The sequence below is a fragment of the Mytilus galloprovincialis genome, unplaced genomic scaffold (assembly GCF_965363235.1).
Source record: "Mytilus galloprovincialis unplaced genomic scaffold, xbMytGall1.hap1.1 HAP1_SCAFFOLD_210, whole genome shotgun sequence".
Taxonomy (NCBI): Eukaryota; Metazoa; Mollusca; class Bivalvia; order Mytilida; family Mytilidae; genus Mytilus; species Mytilus galloprovincialis.
Window position 1 is genome coordinate 1 of NW_027468134.1, and position 23,307 is coordinate 23,307.

Consider the following 23,307-nt stretch of genomic DNA (forward strand, 5'->3'; position numbering starts at 1 on the left):
TGACTTTTGTCGCCCAATTTTCAAATTAGGTAACAAAAGTCAAGTCTGTGATACAAAAATGAATTTTGTCATGACAAAAGTAACTTTTGTCCACTGAAAGATGATTTTGTATGACAAAATTTTAAATTTGTAGTATGCTATAAATTTTGTTAAACTGAACTCATTTTTGTTGAACAAAACTCACTTTTGTCCTTACAAAATTGAATTTCGAGTACAAAACCACAAGAGTCCCATTCGGCGCCCCGTAGTACACACGACATTTGTCTTTTTGGTACCTTTATTAGCGGACTTTGTTGATAGGTTTTGCGCAGTCATTGTTGAAGGCCGTACAATGACATTTACTCGTTAACTTTTATGTCATATGAACTCTGATGAAAAGTTGTGTCAGTCAGTGGCAGTCATACCACATCTTCTAATTTGAATAAAATATGTTTCCGTTAGACAAATTCCTAGCTATTTCAAACAGCTTAACTAATCATCGAGTCAATTTATCATGCAGTTTTAAACAGAAAAACAATGAATTGGATTTTTAAAATCAGTGTCTGTCCATACCAAGACAGTCCAATGCTATTATTTCACTTTTTTCAAGCAATGCAATACACTGAATAGCAATACACATGCACTTTCAGTTATTATATAGTAGTTCCTTCTGGTCTCTATTTAGCAAACTGTGATCATATTATTTCTACTTTAACAAGCATTATATCAAATTGTTGACACGTCATGAGGGAAATTCGCCAAAATAATGTAGTTCGTAATGTACATGTTCATTCTTATACGGTTTTACGCAGGCATGATCTTGCATACGTCCCAAATGCCCTTCAAAGGTTTTCTTATTGTCCCGTTTATCTGCCTTCTTATCAATATATTTAAATTTGTTGCAGCCTTATATTTTGTAATAGGCGACTTAAGACATTTATTGAATTAGTTTTGTATGTGTAAGCATATTTAAAGGTTAGATTAATTACTTTATACCGAATTATTAAAGTGCAACCAGTTTTATTTTACTCTAATCCGTGACGGTAATACACATTTACAGAGGAATTAAAGATTTGTTGGCTAGAAACTTAATCAGGATTAAAACAGAGGACTGAAGAATCTTAAAATACAAAGTTAGAAAGTTTTTCGTACTTAAGTTGATGTGAGCATTTCTTGTAACGAATTCTGTGTTTTAGTAATATTGGTGTAAATGTAATAATGCTTGAAATTCAAATGCAAAACCTATCACTAGGTTTTCCCGACTTTGTGATAGAATTTTAACTAAATTTACGTCACAATAGCCTGACGTTGTCTTACATCACTTCCTGTCGACGCTAAGCCGTTTATTGTTTGGTTGTTTTTTGCTGTTCAATTTCGTTTAATTTTTAGTTTCTTTTATTTTCAGTTTACTTGATTTTTTTTAACCATGGCATCACTTGACGAGCTGTACAACAAATTGAAAAAAGGAGACAGCCATTCTCTTTTGAAAAAATACCTTACGCAAGATGTTTACGACAAATTGAAAGGACTCAAAAGCAAACTTGGTGGAACCTTGGCAGACTGCATCAGATCAGGTTTGTTTAATATTATAAAAATGTATTGTGGGTTCGTGTTTCACAATCTTAAGTTTTCTGAGATTTGTAACATATTTTTCACTTAAACTTTACTGACTTTGATTTCAAGGACAAAAATCCCAAGAACGATAAGCACTACTGTCAAAGCTTCCAAATATTTCTGTTTTAAATCCTTGAAATAGAATATTTATAATATTAATTTGAAAGCATAATTGGTGTGTGATAGCTGCGGAACTAGGGAACCAAATTGTCAAAAGGATATTCAAAAGGAGCTACGGTTCCACAATTCCGCATATCGCCTGATCAAAATCTTGTCTTTCCAGATCTAAATTTGATGCTTTCTATCTAATTTTATTTGTGTTTTAGTCTTCCACCACCCCAAAAAAATCTGTTTATGTTTTGTATCAATTCAGACAATTGCATTAATTTTCAATATTTCCACTCGTGCCAACTCATAAACCGGTATAATAACTGGTTATGTTTTCCCTTTCAACAGGTTGCGAAAACTTGCACAGTCATTGTGGTGTGTATGCCTGTGACCCAGAGGGATACGACACCTTCGCTGATCTTCTGCACCCAGTCATCAAAGACTACCACAAAGTCCCAGAAGTCAAACATCCTAAGCCAGACTTTGGGGATCTCAGCAACCTAGGATTTGGCGATCTTGATCCTAAAAACGAATACATCTTGTCTACACGTGTCAGAGTTGGAAGAAGTCATGCTGCTTTTGCCTTTCCACCAGTCAGTTCAAAAGAGGTAATTTTTGAATCGTCAAATATATAAAGCTTAAAAAGTTTAGTATGCGATTATTTCTTTGTTCTTCTTATTTATCATAAATTAAAATATTATAGCTCTCCAATTTCGAGACTACTAATAATATGATTCATACTAATGATACAAAACCAATAAAAAACAATGTAAATATCAGATTTAAAACCTGTGACTTGAGGAATTCAGTCCAGCCCACGGGGGGTCAACTTCCTATTATTGGGTATACGGGGATGTGCCAAAAATATGGGTCATAATTTTGCGAGATTTTATATAAATATGACCCTCCTTTTTAATGACATCCTATATTAAAATGCATTTACGTTTGATAACTATATATTGATTCGGGGTATGATCTACATATCATATATAAATATGCTATTGAGAATCATACATTATTAATGGTCAATTATTATATTAAATTAAATCAATTCATTTGAAAGTTCACCTTTCAAACAAAGTGCTTTCAAATTAGTTCCCAAATGAACCCCGGTGAGTTAGTTCTTAAATAAGCAGTGCATATATAAGCATGGGTCATATTTTAAATATTGTATATAAGTATACGTCATTCTTTCTTAAATATTTATATAACTATAGGTACTGAATTTCAGTGAATGTTATATTAAAATGGGTACGTTTTTTGAGGCAAAAATGGCACACCCCTACCAAGAAAATATCGAAGTTACCCCCCCGTGGTCCAGCCGAAACTGTATCGTTTTACAATGAATCATTTACATGTATATATTATGATTTGTGACAAAATAAGAAAAAACACAGAATAAAAAATCATGATACAAATGATCATGTCCTCTTTGTGCTGAAAGAAAAAGATAAAGAATCTAACTAAACAATAGTCTCTCAGTCAGAGTCTGTGCCAAACTGGGTTTGTCTGACGAAAGAGAAATTTGAACTTGTCTACTATGTCTGACCGAAAGAGTTTTTGTCAGACATTTGTCGGTCAGACAGAGTTTGTGATACACAGTGACTAGTCTGTGATTCGTGATTCGATGATGAATATGAACTACATGGAGAAATTCAGTTTCAAAAGCAGTCTTCACGAAAAACATTTCGACGAAATCAATCTTACTTAATAAAATAAAATTGAAAAAATTGTATTCAATGAAATTAAATTGTATTGCCCATTTTTTTTTTTTTTTTTTTTTTTTATTTAGGACAAAGTTGAAATGGAAAAACAATCCGTAGCAGCACTGAACAGTCTGACCGGAGAGCTTGCCGGAGAATACTTCCCACTTGAAGGAATGACCAAGGAAGTTCAAACACAGCTCACAGCTGACCATTTCTTGTTTAATGACCACGATTCGTAAGTATCAAATTGTATATATAGTTAAAAAGAAGCCAATGGCAATGGACAAATGTTTTCTTTCCATTTTCAAATGCACATCTCATGCAAAAGCATGATATCTTGTGTGTCTAAACTTGGACTGTCTCGCCGACAAAATGTCAGACAAAAATGCATTCAGTCAAACAGATTGTTTTAGATTTTTTAGTTGAAAATTTAGTAAATAAAACCTGTCAAATTTGCCGTATCGGAATCTTATGCATGCATCGGACCATCCTGCGTAATATTTTCAAAAGTGTACACCAAAACGTCGTGATTGGTTATAAATGTCATAAACAATGGAAATTCAACCAATGACGTAACGTTATTTTCATTTTGGGGTACGAATAAAATTATCCTTTAGATTATGAAAAGACGAATTCCTTTTTTCGGACAAACCCTAAAACAGTTTGGCACAAATTGCATTTTGTTTATTCCTATCGCATGTTATGATTAAAATAAATTTATATATTTATACTGAATAGATGTTTGAGATCTGCTGGTGGTTACAATGACTGGCCAACTGGAAGAGGAATCTTTTTCAACAAAAACAAAACTTTCCTTGTCTGGGTCAATGAAGAAGATCATCTCCGTCTCATCTCCATGCAGAAAGGAGGAAATCTCAAAGAAATTTATACCAGATTGGTCAATGTAAGTAATTATAGTTCCATTTATTATACCTTAGTTATCCTTTTCTATATAACTATTTTCCAACTATTGGACCTGGGTGAAACTATTTGACCGCAAACGTCATTATCTTTCGCGGACTATGAGCTGTATCTACGGGATTGGATGGTTTTGATAATAACTAGGCTTTTTACCTATTGTATCTAGGGTGGACATAGCCTTAGCATTTTAGAATATTTCCGAAGATAAGGATAGTTGATTTATCAACGCCATGAATAGTTCCCTATGTATATATATTTTGTTGTGTATTCACTGTGCTTAAACGGCTGTGGGTAACTTAAGTTACCCACAGCCCAAGATGGCGGACTCTAAACTCGTTGATATTTAATTCATACAAAATGTACCTTTTGCGACGTTTTTCATGCAGAATGTAAATATTTATAGGATTATTGAATAAAGAAATGACTAACAATTACCATAAATTTGTTAATATAGAGTTCACTAAAGCGCAAGGTCAACTTTAAAAAATGCATAAGATGTCCGTAACTTTTTGATCGAAACTAAGCAGACTGTCCGTAACTTTATTTTTAGATGTGGGTAACTTTTGATTTAAAATTTTAAGAATTATAATTTCAACAATTAGAAGACAATTAACATCATATTTGTAACTTTCGCGGCCGTTTATACTACTCATTCACCACCAAATGTTACACCACAGAAGTTTTATGTGGGGTTTGTGGTACTCCATCCTGGTTATGGTTTGAACTTTTATTTACTGATGTGCGTCTTATCGACGTTTTTCGCTTGTCAGACCAAGGCTTTTCCATACTCTTTAATGTTTTGAGTTTAATTATATGTTTGCGGTTTACCTTCACCTCTGTTTCTTTCTATGTGTATTTTGATGAATACTCTTTGAAGCGGCTCGGTATTTATACATCCCACCAGTTAGTTATAGTGTTATAATTTTTTGAATATGTTTCCTAGTATGTTTTTTTTCTCTCTTTGTATGTTATCAGGGGTTGTTAGACTATTAAATTACCCTGTTGTCCTACGTAGTTATTTATATTTTTATATACTATATCGAATTGTTACACTATGTTGACTGCTCTTTTCCTTTTATTGTCACTGACTTTTACCTATTGTGTCTTTTAGTTTTATTCAGTTTAATGAGATTTAATGCAACTTGCATACAAATGAAATATGCAGCTAGCTGTAAAACTAGGTTTATTAATTTATACAAAATGTCTTTTTTTTAAGTTTTCCCATTTACTGTATTAAATATTGGCTAGGGTGCCGCAATATCACCGTGCGCAACGTCCCCGTGTGTCCAGATTGACACCCCTTTTATTTTACTGTCAATGCTGATGGGATTTGTTTTTGTGGGGATGAGAGAAAGGTGTTTTTGGCTTTTTCCAAAAGACGGGAAAAGTTTGTGCACTTAAGTCTCGTATAGTCTATCCACTGCATGCCTGGAAAATTTGGGTTCCCCTCCAAAATCCCGGATTCACGTACGCTACCCTTGTCGTTGCTGGCAGAAAATCAGTAAGTGTACTGTATACATGCTACATGTATGTGTAAAAAATACTTGTGTAGTCTACTTGTTCAAAAATAAAAACGAACAATGATGTTTCAACAGTTTATCTGCTATGATCGGAAACAACCCTCCGAACTAGGCGATTCGGGTACCTCGACGTTATACAAAATGAGACCCGAGTTTTGCGGATTTATCGTGATTTTTTTCATATTTTTTCCAATTTTGTCTTCCATCGATACAATGAATTATATCATACTAGACATCTACTTCGTTTTGTGAATATGTATTCGATGCAATCTCTATCATCAGTTTAAACATTACATCCGCGTATGTCGATTCTTTGAAAGTTACGGACATCTCTATTGGTATGATGAAAAAAGTTACGGACAAGTTGTTTTGAAGTTACGGACAGCCTAAGTGTTTTTTAAAATCGTGCTGTGATCGTTTATTTTGTAGAATTTAATCACCTTTCCAGTTTAGGAGTTTCCCTAAACGATTAATACAACTTTTAAATTCAGTTGTTTAATTGATGCATTCGTGGTATTGTTATTCTATAGAAGAAAAGTATCTAACCGACGCAAGGCGGCTCCATCTTGGGCTGTGGGTAACTTAAGTTACCCACAGCCGTTTAAGCACAGTGGTATTACAGTAACCGGTAACCCACAAATGACTGAGAAAAACACGACATTTTTTGGGAAATTAAAAAAAAATATTTGATTGATTGATTTGCAAACATAATAAAACTAAGCGTAACTATTACGTACATATATATTCCAGACGATATCAATTGAACATCGAGGTCTTGAGACTTGTTAGTCACACTACACAATTACTTTACCGAGGAAAAAAAATTAAATGTCTGACATACAAATTTAGTGTATATTTCATTCATATCAAAGAACTGGAATGACATTTAAATAAATGTACATTTCAATTTTCAATTATATCAAAGAACTGGTGGAGTGGTACCATAAAATATAGAATGAACTGACAATTTTCCTCCAAATTAATGTTCTACAAAAGCGAAATATTTTCAAGAACTTTACTGCATGTGACCTCAGGGGTTAAGAAATTTCGTTATAGCTCACTAGCCCAGGGCTAATTGGTATCAGGATTTTACTAGCCCTGATGGAAGAACTACTAGCCCAACAAAACTGACCTGCTAGCCCGAGTATGCCTTACAAATTCAGAGTTTGCTACAATTAAATGAATTCTATAAACTTAACAATTTTTATCCATTGTACAGTAGATTTTTGCAAATTGGATGCCCAAAACTTTTGTCAGCAAAAAACTATCCCATTATCAGATATATTCAATTAATCGATAATTGAATATTTATTGACTATTCTGTAATAATGAGTTGAACAAATCCCCAGATGGAACAAGTCTTGACCACTGCTATACATGGTTATATAAAAGGATTGGAGTGATTTTTATCAGATACATCATCACGTTTGTGTAAAAGAATTAAAACTGGTTATATGTAATGCTCATATTTGTTTTCAGTTTAAACATTCTATTTATTAAAATAAATCAGATGACCTCAAATATTTATCTGAATACATGTAAATATCACCATCCATAGTTTGTGTCTTTTATTATTGTTTTATAAACGAAGTACAGTAATATCCATATTTACATTTATTATAGGTAAGCTAATTGTGGGCTATAAATAGATTACAAACTGAGCACAGTCTCTAAACTGAAATTGTATTTGTATAAAATTTTATTTCTTTAAAAATCGAATTCATTTGAATATCAGTGAAGATAATCATGATTGATGAAATATTATTGCATCAAGTTTAAGTTTTCTGAAGACTGTTAATGTTTAGGTCATGGTTCTGGAGGCTTCTTCACAGTATGTAAACAAAAAACAAAATAGCGTCAATAACATGTGCACATGTTACACATTTATATCTGACAAAAGTCAGGTTTCTGCTGTCAAAATGATTCACATTTATATTGCAATAAATTATTCAGAAGGAGGTACAATCAGGTTACATTATATTTCTCTGGTTGAATAAGCAATGTACAACCCCCTGAACTGACAAATCGATATTGAAAGTACGGGATCCACCCCGAGTTATTTGTTCTATTTTAAAACTTGTACAAAATCAGTTCAAATTCTGGGAATCCGGGATGACGTAGTCGAATCTGATTGGCTAAGATAGAATAGTGATGAGGGGATATTCCACTTTCTATTTTGGAAACGCCAAGAATTTTTTGTTACTAGTCCGTCGGGCATATTGGGTTACAAGTTTTGTTTGCCCGAGGCCTAAATGCTGTAGTCCCGGGCGTCGGGCTAGTGGATTTTTTAACCCCTGGACCTGCTTTGTTCTAGACCAACATACTTAGTGTACAGTATTACTATAGAGTGCACCATGCAGCTCCATGGATGATTGTATTGTTTGTACCGCAAAAAAAAAATAACGTCGACTCATTGGTTGAATTTTTATTGCGTGGATGATGTTTATCAATCACAACGTTTTTGTGTGCTTTTGAAAATATGGTCCGAGACCACAATTGTCGTCCCTTGATTTTCGTTGTTCACGAATATAGTCCCTAGTGTTAACAGTGGGTTACTTGCCAATAATTTTTATACCCCTTCCAAATTTATTTCTCCAAGTTTAATGCCTCAAATTGTAAGTAGGGGGGTGAAACTACACTGTAAAAAAATTTGGGTCCAGAATTTTACAGGAAAGTAGTGATTTGGTCCAGCTGAAAAAGGTTAAAAATTAGCACTTCGGAAGCTGTCAAAAGATTTCAAGACACCCTAAACACAAAATTGTCCATATTTTGAGTTAGAGGCGATGAAGTTTTCTATAATTTTGATATAATTTGTCCCAAAAGTAGTACAACACACTGTAAAAGTTTCACTGGGAAAGCGCAGGTGGGATTTTTTTTATTTTCATTTATGTTCTAAAAGAAATGCACTACGAATTAATTGTGTTCTCGGACCTAAGAGGTGAAGTCTGTAAATATAGAATCTGAACTTTGGCAACTTCCCTAAATGATTTGGTGGTGTCACTTTGTCAAATAGCATGAAACTAAAGGATTTAAACTTTTATTTTATAGAATTTCTGCAAAAATGACCAATTTTGGCATTTTATGGTCAAAATAGGCATTTCAAGGCTTTTTCAATATTGATGCATTCATGGCATCCTGACTTTCTATCTGACAGGTTTTCATGTGTGAATACTTGTGTTTATGTGCCTTCATCTAGTACTTTTACTTGTTTATGAACTCAGAATCTACAGAAAAGAAGGTTATTTCAGATAATATGTACAAAATGTGTTGTATAAATGACCCTTGTCTAACGCCCTGTTTGGATGAAGTCAAAAGTGGGGTTCTTGGTATATAAAATTTGAAGTCTACAATAAAGACCTCACTAAATTTGTATCAAAAGCACTTTACAATGTCTAATGTACCTGTTCCATTTCACATAATATCTTTCTTTTCTTCTGTAGGATAGCAAGTGGTTTAAATATAAGCCTGTTGAGACTAAAATTGCATTCAAGTTTTTATTAAAAAGGCAAAAATCTTTGTATCAGACCATACTGTCTGTAAGAAAAGTTAATTGCAAGAGCCTTTTTGTGCTCAGATTTGTTGTATCATGTCACATGAGTATAGAAATGATAAAAAGGACACAATTTTTTATTTCTTATAGCCTCAATATGCATTTTTTTAATGTAAATATGTGGCACGGCTTAAATTGACCCTTATTTTTTTCCAGTCTTGCTTGGCTTAAGACCCTTTTAAAGTAATATGATATGCTATTTGTAACTTTTCTTTCTATTTAAAGTACATTCAATACATATGTAAGGATTATTTATAACCAAAAAGCTTCACAAATTTAAAATTGCTGGAATATATTACATCTTCATGTAAGGCCCCCTTTCATTGAAAAACCTCAATTTTTAGGCCCAGGCTGATATAAATTTGACTTTTGAATAATTATGCTAAGTCTGATAAATCAAATGAGTACTCTATTGCTTTTAGTACATAATAAATGATATATTAGGGCATTTGAAAAGTATTTTTTTGCAACATTTTAATTTTCAAAGCCCAAAATGTTGATAGTTGAAATTTTTCAATTTTAACGTCAAAATTTAACACGCAAAGATGAGTATAGAATTTAACATAGTGTCTATAATATATATCCTATTGTTATGAAACTTTGCAAGCAGTGTTATAATTTATTAAGCTTTGGTCATACCAAGCTTTTTTAAGATTTGTCAACTCTTTCTATCCTATTAGGTCCGAGACCACAATTGTCGTCCCTTGATTTTCGTTGTTCACGAATATAGTCCCTAGTGTTAACAGTGGGTTACTTGCCAATAATTTTTATACCCCTTCCAAATTTATTTCTCCAAGTTTAATGCCTCAAATTGTAAGTAGGGGGGTGAAACTACACTGTAAAAAAATTTGGGTCCAGAATTTTACAGGAAAGTAGTGATTTGGTCCAGCTGAAAAAGGTTAAAAATTAGCACTTCGGAAGCTGTCAAAAGATTTCAAGACACCCTAAACACAAAATTGTCCATATTTTGAGTTAGAGGCGATGAAGTTTTCTATAATTTTGATATAATTTGTCCCAAAAGTAGTACAACACACTGTAAAAGTTTCACTGGGAAAGCGCAGGTGGGATTTTTTTTATTTTCATTTATGTTCTAAAAGAAATGCACTACGAATTAATTGTGTTCTCGGACCTAAGAGGTGAAGTCTGTAAATATAGAATCTGAACTTTGGCAACTTCCCTAAATGATTTGGTGGTGTCACTTTGTCAAATAGCATGAAACTAAAGGATTTAAACTTTTATTTTATAGAATTTCTGCAAAAATGACCAATTTTGGCATTTTATGGTCAAAATAGGCATTTCAAGGCTTTTTCAATATTGATGCATTCATGGCATCCTGACTTTCTATCTGACAGGTTTTCATGTGTGAATACTTGTGTTTATGTGCCTTCATCTAGTACTTTTACTTGTTTATGAACTCAGAATCTACAGAAAAGAAGGTTATTTCAGATAATATGTACAAAATGTGTTGTATAAATGACCCTTGTCTAACGCCCTGTTTGGATGAAGTCAAAAGTGGGGTTCTTGGTATATAAAATTTGAAGTCTACAATAAAGACCTCACTAAATTTGTATCAAAAGCACTTTACAATGTCTAATGTACCTGTTCCATTTCACATAATATCTTTCTTTTCTTCTGTAGGATAGCAAGTGGTTTAAATATAAGCCTGTTGAGACTAAAATTGCATTCAAGTTTTTATTAAAAAGGCAAAAATCTTTGTATCAGACCATACTGTCTGTAAGAAAAGTTAATTGCAAGAGCCTTTTTGTGCTCAGATTTGTTGTATCATGTCACATGAGTATAGAAATGATAAAAAGGACACAATTTTTTATTTCTTATAGCCTCAATATGCATTTTTTTAATGTAAATATGTGGCACGGCTTAAATTGACCCTTATTTTTTTCCAGTCTTGCTTGGCTTAAGACCCTTTTAAAGTAATATGATATGCTATTTGTAACTTTTCTTTCTATTTAAAGTACATTCAATACATATGTAAGGATTATTTATAACCAAAAAGCTTCACAAATTTAAAATTGCTGGAATATATTACATCTTCATGTAAGGCCCCCTTTCATTGAAAAACCTCAATTTTTAGGCCCAGGCTGATATAAATTTGACTTTTGAATAATTATGCTAAGTCTGATAAATCAAATGAGTACTCTATTGCTTTTAGTACATAATAAATGATATATTAGGGCATTTGAAAAGTATTTTTTTGCAACATTTTAATTTTCAAAGCCCAAAATGTTGATAGTTGAAATTTTTCAATTTTAACGTCAAAATTTAACACGCAAAGATGAGTATAGAATTTAACATAGTGTCTATAATATATATCCTATTGTTATGAAACTTTGCAAGCAGTGTTATAATTTATTAAGCTTTGGTCATACCAAGCTTTTTTAAGATTTGTCAACTCTTTCTATCCTATTAGGTCCGAGACCACAATTGTCGTCCCTTGATTTTCGTTGTTCACGAATATAGTCCCTAGTGTTAACAGTGGGTTACTTGCCAATAATTTTTATACCCCTTCCAAATTTATTTCTCCAAGTTTAATGCCTCAAATTGTAAGTAGGGGGGTGAAACTACACTGTAAAAAAATTTGGGTCCAGAATTTTACAGGAAAGTAGTGATTTGGTCCAGCTGAAAAAGGTTAAAAATTAGCACTTCGGAAGCTGTCAAAAGATTTCAAGACACCCTAAACACAAAATTGTCCATATTTTGAGTTAGAGGCGATGAAGTTTTCTATAATTTTGATATAATTTGTCCCAAAAGTAGTACAACACACTGTAAAAGTTTCACTGGGAAAGCGCAGGTGGGATTTTTTTTATTTTCATTTATGTTCTAAAAGAAATGCACTACGAATTAATTGTGTTCTCGGACCTAAGAGGTGAAGTCTGTAAATATAGAATCTGAACTTTGGCAACTTCCCTAAATGATTTGGTGGTGTCACTTTGTCAAATAGCATGAAACTAAAGGATTTAAACTTTTATTTTATAGAATTTCTGCAAAAATGACCAATTTTGGCATTTTATGGTCAAAATAGGCATTTCAAGGCTTTTTCAATATTGATGCATTCATGGCATCCTGACTTTCTATCTGACAGGTTTTCATGTGTGAATACTTGTGTTTATGTGCCTTCATCTAGTACTTTTACTTGTTTATGAACTCAGAATCTACAGAAAAGAAGGTTATTTCAGATAATATGTACAAAATGTGTTGTATAAATGACCCTTGTCTAACGCCCTGTTTGGATGAAGTCAAAAGTGGGGTTCTTGGTATATAAAATTTGAAGTCTACAATAAAGACCTCACTAAATTTGTATCAAAAGCACTTTACAATGTCTAATGTACCTGTTCCATTTCACATAATATCTTTCTTTTCTTCTGTAGGATAGCAAGTGGTTTAAATATAAGCCTGTTGAGACTAAAATTGCATTCAAGTTTTTATTAAAAAGGCAAAAATCTTTGTATCAGACCATACTGTCTGTAAGAAAAGTTAATTGCAAGAGCCTTTTTGTGCTCAGATTTGTTGTATCATGTCACATGAGTATAGAAATGATAAAAAGGACACAATTTTTTATTTCTTATAGCCTCAATATGCATTTTTTTAATGTAAATATGTGGCACGGCTTAAATTGACCCTTATTTTTTTCCAGTCTTGCTTGGCTTAAGACCCTTTTAAAGTAATATGATATGCTATTTGTAACTTTTCTTTCTATTTAAAGTACATTCAATACATATGTAAGGATTATTTATAACCAAAAAGCTTCACAAATTTAAAATTGCTGGAATATATTACATCTTCATGTAAGGCCCCCTTTCATTGAAAAACCTCAATTTTTAGGCCCAGGCTGATATAAATTTGACTTTTGAATAATTATGCTAAGTCTGATAAATCAAATGAGTACTCTATTGCTTTTAGTACATAATAAATGATATATTAGGGCATTTGAAAAGTATTTTTTTGCAACATTTTAATTTTCAAAGCCCAAAATGTTGATAGTTGAAATTTTTCAATTTTAACGTCAAAATTTAACACGCAAAGATGAGTATAGAATTTAACATAGTGTCTATAATATATATCCTATTGTTATGAAACTTTGCAAGCAGTGTTATAATTTATTAAGCTTTGGTCATACCAAGCTTTTTTAAGATTTGTCAACTCTTTCTATCCTATTAGGTCCGAGACCACAATTGTCGTCCCTTGATTTTCGTTGTTCACGAATATAGTCCCTAGTGTTAACAGTGGGTTACTTGCCAATAATTTTTATACCCCTTCCAAATTTATTTCTCCAAGTTTAATGCCTCAAATTGTAAGTAGGGGGGTGAAACTACACTGTAAAAAAATTTGGGTCCAGAATTTTACAGGAAAGTAGTGATTTGGTCCAGCTGAAAAAGGTTAAAAATTAGCACTTCGGAAGCTGTCAAAAGATTTCAAGACACCCTAAACACAAAATTGTCCATATTTTGAGTTAGAGGCGATGAAGTTTTCTATAATTTTGATATAATTTGTCCCAAAAGTAGTACAACACACTGTAAAAGTTTCACTGGGAAAGCGCAGGTGGGATTTTTTTTATTTTCATTTATGTTCTAAAAGAAATGCACTACGAATTAATTGTGTTCTCGGACCTAAGAGGTGAAGTCTGTAAATATAGAATCTGAACTTTGGCAACTTCCCTAAATGATTTGGTGGTGTCACTTTGTCAAATAGCATGAAACTAAAGGATTTAAACTTTTATTTTATAGAATTTCTGCAAAAATGACCAATTTTGGCATTTTATGGTCAAAATAGGCATTTCAAGGCTTTTTCAATATTGATGCATTCATGGCATCCTGACTTTCTATCTGACAGGTTTTCATGTGTGAATACTTGTGTTTATGTGCCTTCATCTAGTACTTTTACTTGTTTATGAACTCAGAATCTACAGAAAAGAAGGTTATTTCAGATAATATGTACAAAATGTGTTGTATAAATGACCCTTGTCTAACGCCCTGTTTGGATGAAGTCAAAAGTGGGGTTCTTGGTATATAAAATTTGAAGTCTACAATAAAGACCTCACTAAATTTGTATCAAAAGCACTTTACAATGTCTAATGTACCTGTTCCATTTCACATAATATCTTTCTTTTCTTCTGTAGGATAGCAAGTGGTTTAAATATAAGCCTGTTGAGACTAAAATTGCATTCAAGTTTTTATTAAAAAGGCAAAAATCTTTGTATCAGACCATACTGTCTGTAAGAAAAGTTAATTGCAAGAGCCTTTTTGTGCTCAGATTTGTTGTATCATGTCACATGAGTATAGAAATGATAAAAAGGACACAATTTTTTATTTCTTATAGCCTCAATATGCATTTTTTTAATGTAAATATGTGGCACGGCTTAAATTGACCCTTATTTTTTTCCAGTCTTGCTTGGCTTAAGACCCTTTTAAAGTAATATGATATGCTATTTGTAACTTTTCTTTCTATTTAAAGTACATTCAATACATATGTAAGGATTATTTATAACCAAAAAGCTTCACAAATTTAAAATTGCTGGAATATATTACATCTTCATGTAAGGCCCCCTTTCATTGAAAAACCTCAATTTTTAGGCCCAGGCTGATATAAATTTGACTTTTGAATAATTATGCTAAGTCTGATAAATCAAATGAGTACTCTATTGCTTTTAGTACATAATAAATGATATATTAGGGCATTTGAAAAGTATTTTTTTGCAACATTTTAATTTTCAAAGCCCAAAATGTTGATAGTTGAAATTTTTCAATTTTAACGTCAAAATTTAACACGCAAAGATGAGTATAGAATTTAACATAGTGTCTATAATATATATCCTATTGTTATGAAACTTTGCAAGCAGTGTTATAATTTATTAAGCTTTGGTCATACCAAGCTTTTTTAAGATTTGTCAACTCTTTCTATCCTATTAGGTCCGAGACCACAATTGTCGTCCCTTGATTTTCGTTGTTCACGAATATAGTCCCTAGTGTTAACAGTGGGTTACTTGCCAATAATTTTTATACCCCTTCCAAATTTATTTCTCCAAGTTTAATGCCTCAAATTGTAAGTAGGGGGGTGAAACTACACTGTAAAAAAATTTGGGTCCAGAATTTTACAGGAAAGTAGTGATTTGGTCCAGCTGAAAAAGGTTAAAAATTAGCACTTCGGAAGCTGTCAAAAGATTTCAAGACACCCTAAACACAAAATTGTCCATATTTTGAGTTAGAGGCGATGAAGTTTTCTATAATTTTGATATAATTTGTCCCAAAAGTAGTACAACACACTGTAAAAGTTTCACTGGGAAAGCGCAGGTGGGATTTTTTTTATTTTCATTTATGTTCTAAAAGAAATGCACTACGAATTAATTGTGTTCTCGGACCTAAGAGGTGAAGTCTGTAAATATAGAATCTGAACTTTGGCAACTTCCCTAAATGATTTGGTGGTGTCACTTTGTCAAATAGCATGAAACTAAAGGATTTAAACTTTTATTTTATAGAATTTCTGCAAAAATGACCAATTTTGGCATTTTATGGTCAAAATAGGCATTTCAAGGCTTTTTCAATATTGATGCATTCATGGCATCCTGACTTTCTATCTGACAGGTTTTCATGTGTGAATACTTGTGTTTATGTGCCTTCATCTAGTACTTTTACTTGTTTATGAACTCAGAATCTACAGAAAAGAAGGTTATTTCAGATAATATGTACAAAATGTGTTGTATAAATGACCCTTGTCTAACGCCCTGTTTGGATGAAGTCAAAAGTGGGGTTCTTGGTATATAAAATTTGAAGTCTACAATAAAGACCTCACTAAATTTGTATCAAAAGCACTTTACAATGTCTAATGTACCTGTTCCATTTCACATAATATCTTTCTTTTCTTCTGTAGGATAGCAAGTGGTTTAAATATAAGCCTGTTGAGACTAAAATTGCATTCAAGTTTTTATTAAAAAGGCAAAAATCTTTGTATCAGACCATACTGTCTGTAAGAAAAGTTAATTGCAAGAGCCTTTTTGTGCTCAGATTTGTTGTATCATGTCACATGAGTATAGAAATGATAAAAAGGACACAATTTTTTATTTCTTATAGCCTCAATATGCATTTTTTTAATGTAAATATGTGGCACGGCTTAAATTGACCCTTATTTTTTTCCAGTCTTGCTTGGCTTAAGACCCTTTTAAAGTAATATGATATGCTATTTGTAACTTTTCTTTCTATTTAAAGTACATTCAATACATATGTAAGGATTATTTATAACCAAAAAGCTTCACAAATTTAAAATTGCTGGAATATATTACATCTTCATGTAAGGCCCCCTTTCATTGAAAAACCTCAATTTTTAGGCCCAGGCTGATATAAATTTGACTTTTGAATAATTATGCTAAGTCTGATAAATCAAATGAGTACTCTATTGCTTTTAGTACATAATAAATGATATATTAGGGCATTTGAAAAGTATTTTTTTGCAACATTTTAATTTTCAAAGCCCAAAATGTTGATAGTTGAAATTTTTCAATTTTAACGTCAAAATTTAACACGCAAAGATGAGTATAGAATTTAACATAGTGTCTATAATATATATCCTATTGTTATGAAACTTTGCAAGCAGTGTTATAATTTATTAAGCTTTGGTCATACCAAGCTTTTTTAAGATTTGTCAACTCTTTCTATCCTATTAGGTCCGAGACCACAATTGTCGTCCCTTGATTTTCGTTGTTCACGAATATAGTCCCTAGTGTTAACAGTGGGTTACTTGCCAATAATTTTTATACCCCTTCCAAATTTATTTCTCCAAGTTTAATGCCTCAAATTGTAAGTAGGGGGGTGAAACTACACTGTAAAAAAATTTGGGTCCAGAATTTTACAGGAAAGTAGTGATTTGGTCCAGCTGAAAAAGGTTAAAAATTAGCACTTCGGAAGCTGTCAAAAGATTTCAAGACACCCTAAACACAAAATTGTCCATATTTTGAGTTAGAGGCGATGAAGTTTTCTATAATTTTGATATAATTTGTCCCAAAAGTAGTACAACACACTGTAAAAGTTTCACTGGGAAAGCGCAGGTGGGATTTTTTTTATTTTCATTTATGTTCTAAAAGAAATGCACTACGAATTAATTGTGTTCTCGGACCTAAGAGGTGAAGTCTGTAAATATAGAATCTGAACTTTGGCAACTTCCCTAAATGATTTGGTGGTGTCACTTTGTCAAATAGCATGAAACTAAAGGATTTAAACTTTTATTTTATAGAATTTCTGCAAAAATGACCAATTTTGGCATTTTATGGTCAAAATAGGCATTTCAAGGCTTTTTCAATATTGATGCATTCATGGCATCCTGACTTTCTATCTGACAGGTTTTCATGTGTGAATACTTGTGTTTATGTGCCTTCATCTAGTACTTTTACTTGTTTATGAACTCAGAATCTACAGAAAAGAAGGTTATTTCAGATAATATGTACAAAATGTGTTGTATAAATGACCCTTGTCTAACGCCCTGTTTGGATGAAGTCAAAAGTGGGGTTCTTGGTATATAAAATTTGAAGTCTACAATAAAGACCTCACTAAATTTGTATCAAAAGCACTTTACAATGTCTAATGTACCTGTTCCATTTCACATAATATCTTTCTTTTCTTCTGTAGGATAGCAAGTGGTTTAAATATAAGCCTGTTGAGACTAAAATTGCATTCAAGTTTTTATTAAAAAGGCAAAAATCTTTGTATCAGACCATACTGTCTGTAAGAAAAGTTAATTGCAAGAGCCTTTTTGTGCTCAGATTTGTTGTATCATGTCACATGAGTATAGAAATGATAAAAAGGACACAATTTTTTATTTCTTATAGCCTCAATATGCATTTTTTTAATGTAAATATGTGGCACGGCTTAAATTGACCCTTATTTTTTTCCAGTCTTGCTTGGCTTAAGACCCTTTTAAAGTAATATGATATGCTATTTGTAACTTTTCTTTCTATTTAAAGTACATTCAATACATATGTAAGGATTATTTATAACCAAAAAGCTTCACAAATTTAAAATTGCTGGAATATATTACATCTTCATGTAAGGCCCCCTTTCATTGAAAAACCTCAATTTTTAGGCCCAGGCTGATATAAATTTGACTTTTGAATAATTATGCTAAGTCTGATAAATCAAATGAGTACTCTATTGCTTTTAGTACATAATAAATGATATATTAGGGCATTTGAAAAGTATTTTTTTGCAACATTTTAATTTTCAAAGCCCAAAATGTTGATAGTTGAAATTTTTCAATTTTAACGTCAAAATTTAACACGCAAAGATGAGTATAGAATTTAACATAGTGTCTATAATATATATCCTATTGTTATGAAACTTTGCAAGCAGTGTTATAATTTATTAAGCTTTGGTCATACCAAGCTTTTTTAAGATTTGTCAACTCTTTCTATCCTATTAGGTCCGAGACCACAATTGTCGTCCCTTGATTTTCGTTGTTCACGAATATAGTCCCTAGTGTTAACAGTGGGTTACTTGCCAATAATTTTTATACCCCTTCCAAATTTATTTCTCCAAGTTTAATGCCTCAAATTGTAAGTAGGGGGGTGAAACTACACTGTAAAAAAATTTGGGTCCAGAATTTTACAGGAAAGTAGTGATTTGGTCCAGCTGAAAAAGGTTAAAAATTAGCACTTCGGAAGCTGTCAAAAGATTTCAAGACACCCTAAACACAAAATTGTCCATATTTTGAGTTAGAGGCGATGAAGTTTTCTATAATTTTGATATAATTTGTCCCAAAAGTAGTACAACACACTGTAAAAGTTTCACTGGGAAAGCGCAGGTGGGATTTTTTTTATTTTCATTTATGTTCTAAAAGAAATGCACTACGAATTAATTGTGTTCTCGGACCTAAGAGGTGAAGTCTGTAAATATAGAATCTGAACTTTGGCAACTTCCCTAAATGATTTGGTGGTGTCACTTTGTCAAATAGCATGAAACTAAAGGATTTAAACTTTTATTTTATAGAATTTCTGCAAAAATGACCAATTTTGGCATTTTATGGTCAAAATAGGCATTTCAAGGCTTTTTCAATATTGATGCATTCATGGCATCCTGACTTTCTATCTGACAGGTTTTCATGTGTGAATACTTGTGTTTATGTGCCTTCATCTAGTACTTTTACTTGTTTATGAACTCAGAATCTACAGAAAAGAAGGTTATTTCAGATAATATGTACAAAATGTGTTGTATAAATGACCCTTGTCTAACGCCCTGTTTGGATGAAGTCAAAAGTGGGGTTCTTGGTATATAAAATTTGAAGTCTACAATAAAGACCTCACTAAATTTGTATCAAAAGCACTTTACAATGTCTAATGTACCTGTTCCATTTCACATAATATCTTTCTTTTCTTCTGTAGGATAGCAAGTGGTTTAAATATAAGCCTGTTGAGACTAAAATTGCATTCAAGTTTTTATTAAAAAGGCAAAAATCTTTGTATCAGACCATACTGTCTGTAAGAAAAGTTAATTGCAAGAGCCTTTTTGTGCTCAGATTTGTTGTATCATGTCACATGAGTATAGAAATGATAAAAAGGACACAATTTTTTATTTCTTATAGCCTCAATATGCATTTTTTTAATGTAAATATGTGGCACGGCTTAAATTGACCCTTATTTTTTTCCAGTCTTGCTTGGCTTAAGACCCTTTTAAAGTAATATGATATGCTATTTGTAACTTTTCTTTCTATTTAAAGTACATTCAATACATATGTAAGGATTATTTATAACCAAAAAGCTTCACAAATTTAAAATTGCTGGAATATATTACATCTTCATGTAAGGCCCCCTTTCATTGAAAAACCTCAATTTTTAGGCCCAGGCTGATATAAATTTGACTTTTGAATAATTATGCTAAGTCTGATAAATCAAATGAGTACTCTATTGCTTTTAGTACATAATAAATGATATATTAGGGCATTTGAAAAGTATTTTTTTGCAACATTTTAATTTTCAAAGCCCAAAATGTTGATAGTTGAAATTTTTCAATTTTAACGTCAAAATTTAACACGCAAAGATGAGTATAGAATTTAACATAGTGTCTATAATATATATCCTATTGTTATGAAACTTTGCAAGCAGTGTTATAATTTATTAAGCTTTGGTCATACCAAGCTTTTTTAAGATTTGTCAACTCTTTCTATCCTATTAGGTCCGAGACCACAATTGTCGTCCCTTGATTTTCGTTGTTCACGAATATAGTCCCTAGTGTTAACAGTGGGTTACTTGCCAATAATTTTTATACCCCTTCCAAATTTATTTCTCCAAGTTTAATGCCTCAAATTGTAAGTAGGGGGGTGAAACTACACTGTAAAAAAATTTGGGTCCAGAATTTTACAGGAAAGTAGTGATTTGGTCCAGCTGAAAAAGGTTAAAAATTAGCACTTCGGAAGCTGTCAAAAGATTTCAAGACACCCTAAACACAAAATTGTCCATATTTTGAGTTAGAGGCGATGAAGTTTTCTATAATTTTGATATAATTTGTCCCAAAAGTAGTACAACACACTGTAAAAGTTTCACTGGGAAAGCGCAGGTGGGATTTTTTTTATTTTCATTTATGTTCTAAAAGAAATGCACTACGAATTAATTGTGTTCTCGGACCTAAGAGGTGAAGTCTGTAAATATAGAATCTGAACTTTGGCAACTTCCCTAAATGATTTGGTGGTGTCACTTTGTCAAATAGCATGAAACTAAAGGATTTAAACTTTTATTTTATAGAATTTCTGCAAAAATGACCAATTTTGGCATTTTATGGTCAAAATAGGCATTTCAAGGCTTTTTCAATATTGATGCATTCATGGCATCCTGACTTTCTATCTGACAGGTTTTCATGTGTGAATACTTGTGTTTATGTGCCTTCATCTAGTACTTTTACTTGTTTATGAACTCAGAATCTACAGAAAAGAAGGTTATTTCAGATAATATGTACAAAATGTGTTGTATAAATGACCCTTGTCTAACGCCCTGTTTGGATGAAGTCAAAAGTGGGGTTCTTGGTATATAAAATTTGAAGTCTACAATAAAGACCTCACTAAATTTGTATCAAAAGCACTTTACAATGTCTAATGTACCTGTTCCATTTCACATAATATCTTTCTTTTCTTCTGTAGGATAGCAAGTGGTTTAAATATAAGCCTGTTGAGACTAAAATTGCATTCAAGTTTTTATTAAAAAGGCAAAAATCTTTGTATCAGACCATACTGTCTGTAAGAAAAGTTAATTGCAAGAGCCTTTTTGTGCTCAGATTTGTTGTATCATGTCACATGAGTATAGAAATGATAAAAAGGACACAATTTTTTATTTCTTATAGCCTCAATATGCATTTTTTTAATGTAAATATGTGGCACGGCTTAAATTGACCCTTATTTTTTTCCAGTCTTGCTTGGCTTAAGACCCTTTTAAAGTAATATGATATGCTATTTGTAACTTTTCTTTCTATTTAAAGTACATTCAATACATATGTAAGGATTATTTATAACCAAAAAGCTTCACAAATTTAAAATTGCTGGAATATATTACATCTTCATGTAAGGCCCCCTTTCATTGAAAAACCTCAATTTTTAGGCCCAGGCTGATATAAATTTGACTTTTGAATAATTATGCTAAGTCTGATAAATCAAATGAGTACTCTATTGCTTTTAGTACATAATAAATGATATATTAGGGCATTTGAAAAGTATTTTTTTGCAACATTTTAATTTTCAAAGCCCAAAATGTTGATAGTTGAAATTTTTCAATTTTAACGTCAAAATTTAACACGCAAAGATGAGTATAGAATTTAACATAGTGTCTATAATATATATCCTATTGTTATGAAACTTTGCAAGCAGTGTTATAATTTATTAAGCTTTGGTCATACCAAGCTTTTTTAAGATTTGTCAACTCTTTCTATCCTATTAGGTGAAGTCTGTAAATATAGAATCTGAACTTTGGCAACTTCCCTAAATGATTTGGTGGTGTCACTTTGTCAAATAGCATGAAACTAAAGGATTTAAACTTTTATTTTATAGAATTTCTGCAAAAATGACCAATTTTGGCATTTTATGGTCAAAATAGGCATTTCAAGGCTTTTTCAATATTGATGCATTCATGGCATCCTGACTTTCTATCTGACAGGTTTTCATGTGTGAATACTTGTGTTTATGTGCCTTCATCTAGTACTTTTACTTGTTTATGAACTCAGAATCTACAGAAAAGAAGGTTATTTCAGATAATATGTACAAAATGTGTTGTATAAATGACCCTTGTCTAACGCCCTGTTTGGATGAAGTCAAAAGTGGGGTTCTTGGTATATAAAATTTGAAGTCTACAATAAAGACCTCACTAAATTTGTATCAAAAGCACTTTACAATGTCTAATGTACCTGTTCCATTTCACATAATATCTTTCTTTTCTTCTGTAGGATAGCAAGTGGTTTAAATATAAGCCTGTTGAGACTAAAATTGCATTCAAGTTTTTATTAAAAAGGCAAAAATCTTTGTATCAGACCATACTGTCTGTAAGAAAAGTTAATTGCAAGAGCCTTTTTGTGCTCAGATTTGTTGTATCATGTCACATGAGTATAGAAATGATAAAAAGGACACAATTTTTTATTTCTTATAGCCTCAATATGCATTTTTTTAATGTAAATATGTGGCACGGCTTAAATTGACCCTTATTTTTTTCCAGTCTTGCTTGGCTTAAGACCCTTTTAAAGTAATATGATATGCTATTTGTAACTTTTCTTTCTATTTAAAGTACATTCAATACATATGTAAGGATTATTTATAACCAAAAAGCTTCACAAATTTAAAATTGCTGGAATATATTACATCTTCATGTAAGGCCCCCTTTCATTGAAAAACCTCAATTTTTAGGCCCAGGCTGATATAAATTTGACTTTTGAATAATTAT

General features: G+C 31.9%; 1 protein-coding gene across 1 annotated transcript; it reads left to right on the forward strand.

The window, feature by feature from the left end:
- The first annotated feature begins 1,274 nt into the window (after positions 1 to 1,274).
- LOC143060989 (arginine kinase-like) lies at positions 1,275 to 4,416 on the forward strand. Its single transcript, XM_076233664.1, has 4 exons — positions 1,275 to 1,553; positions 2,050 to 2,309; positions 3,494 to 3,642; positions 4,146 to 4,416. The coding sequence occupies exons 1-4, from the start codon at positions 1,406 to 1,408 to the stop codon at positions 4,399 to 4,401; spliced, it is 813 nt and encodes a 270-aa protein (XP_076089779.1). The 5' UTR covers positions 1,275 to 1,405; the 3' UTR covers positions 4,402 to 4,416.
- The last annotated feature ends 18,891 nt before the right edge of the window (positions 4,417 to 23,307 follow it).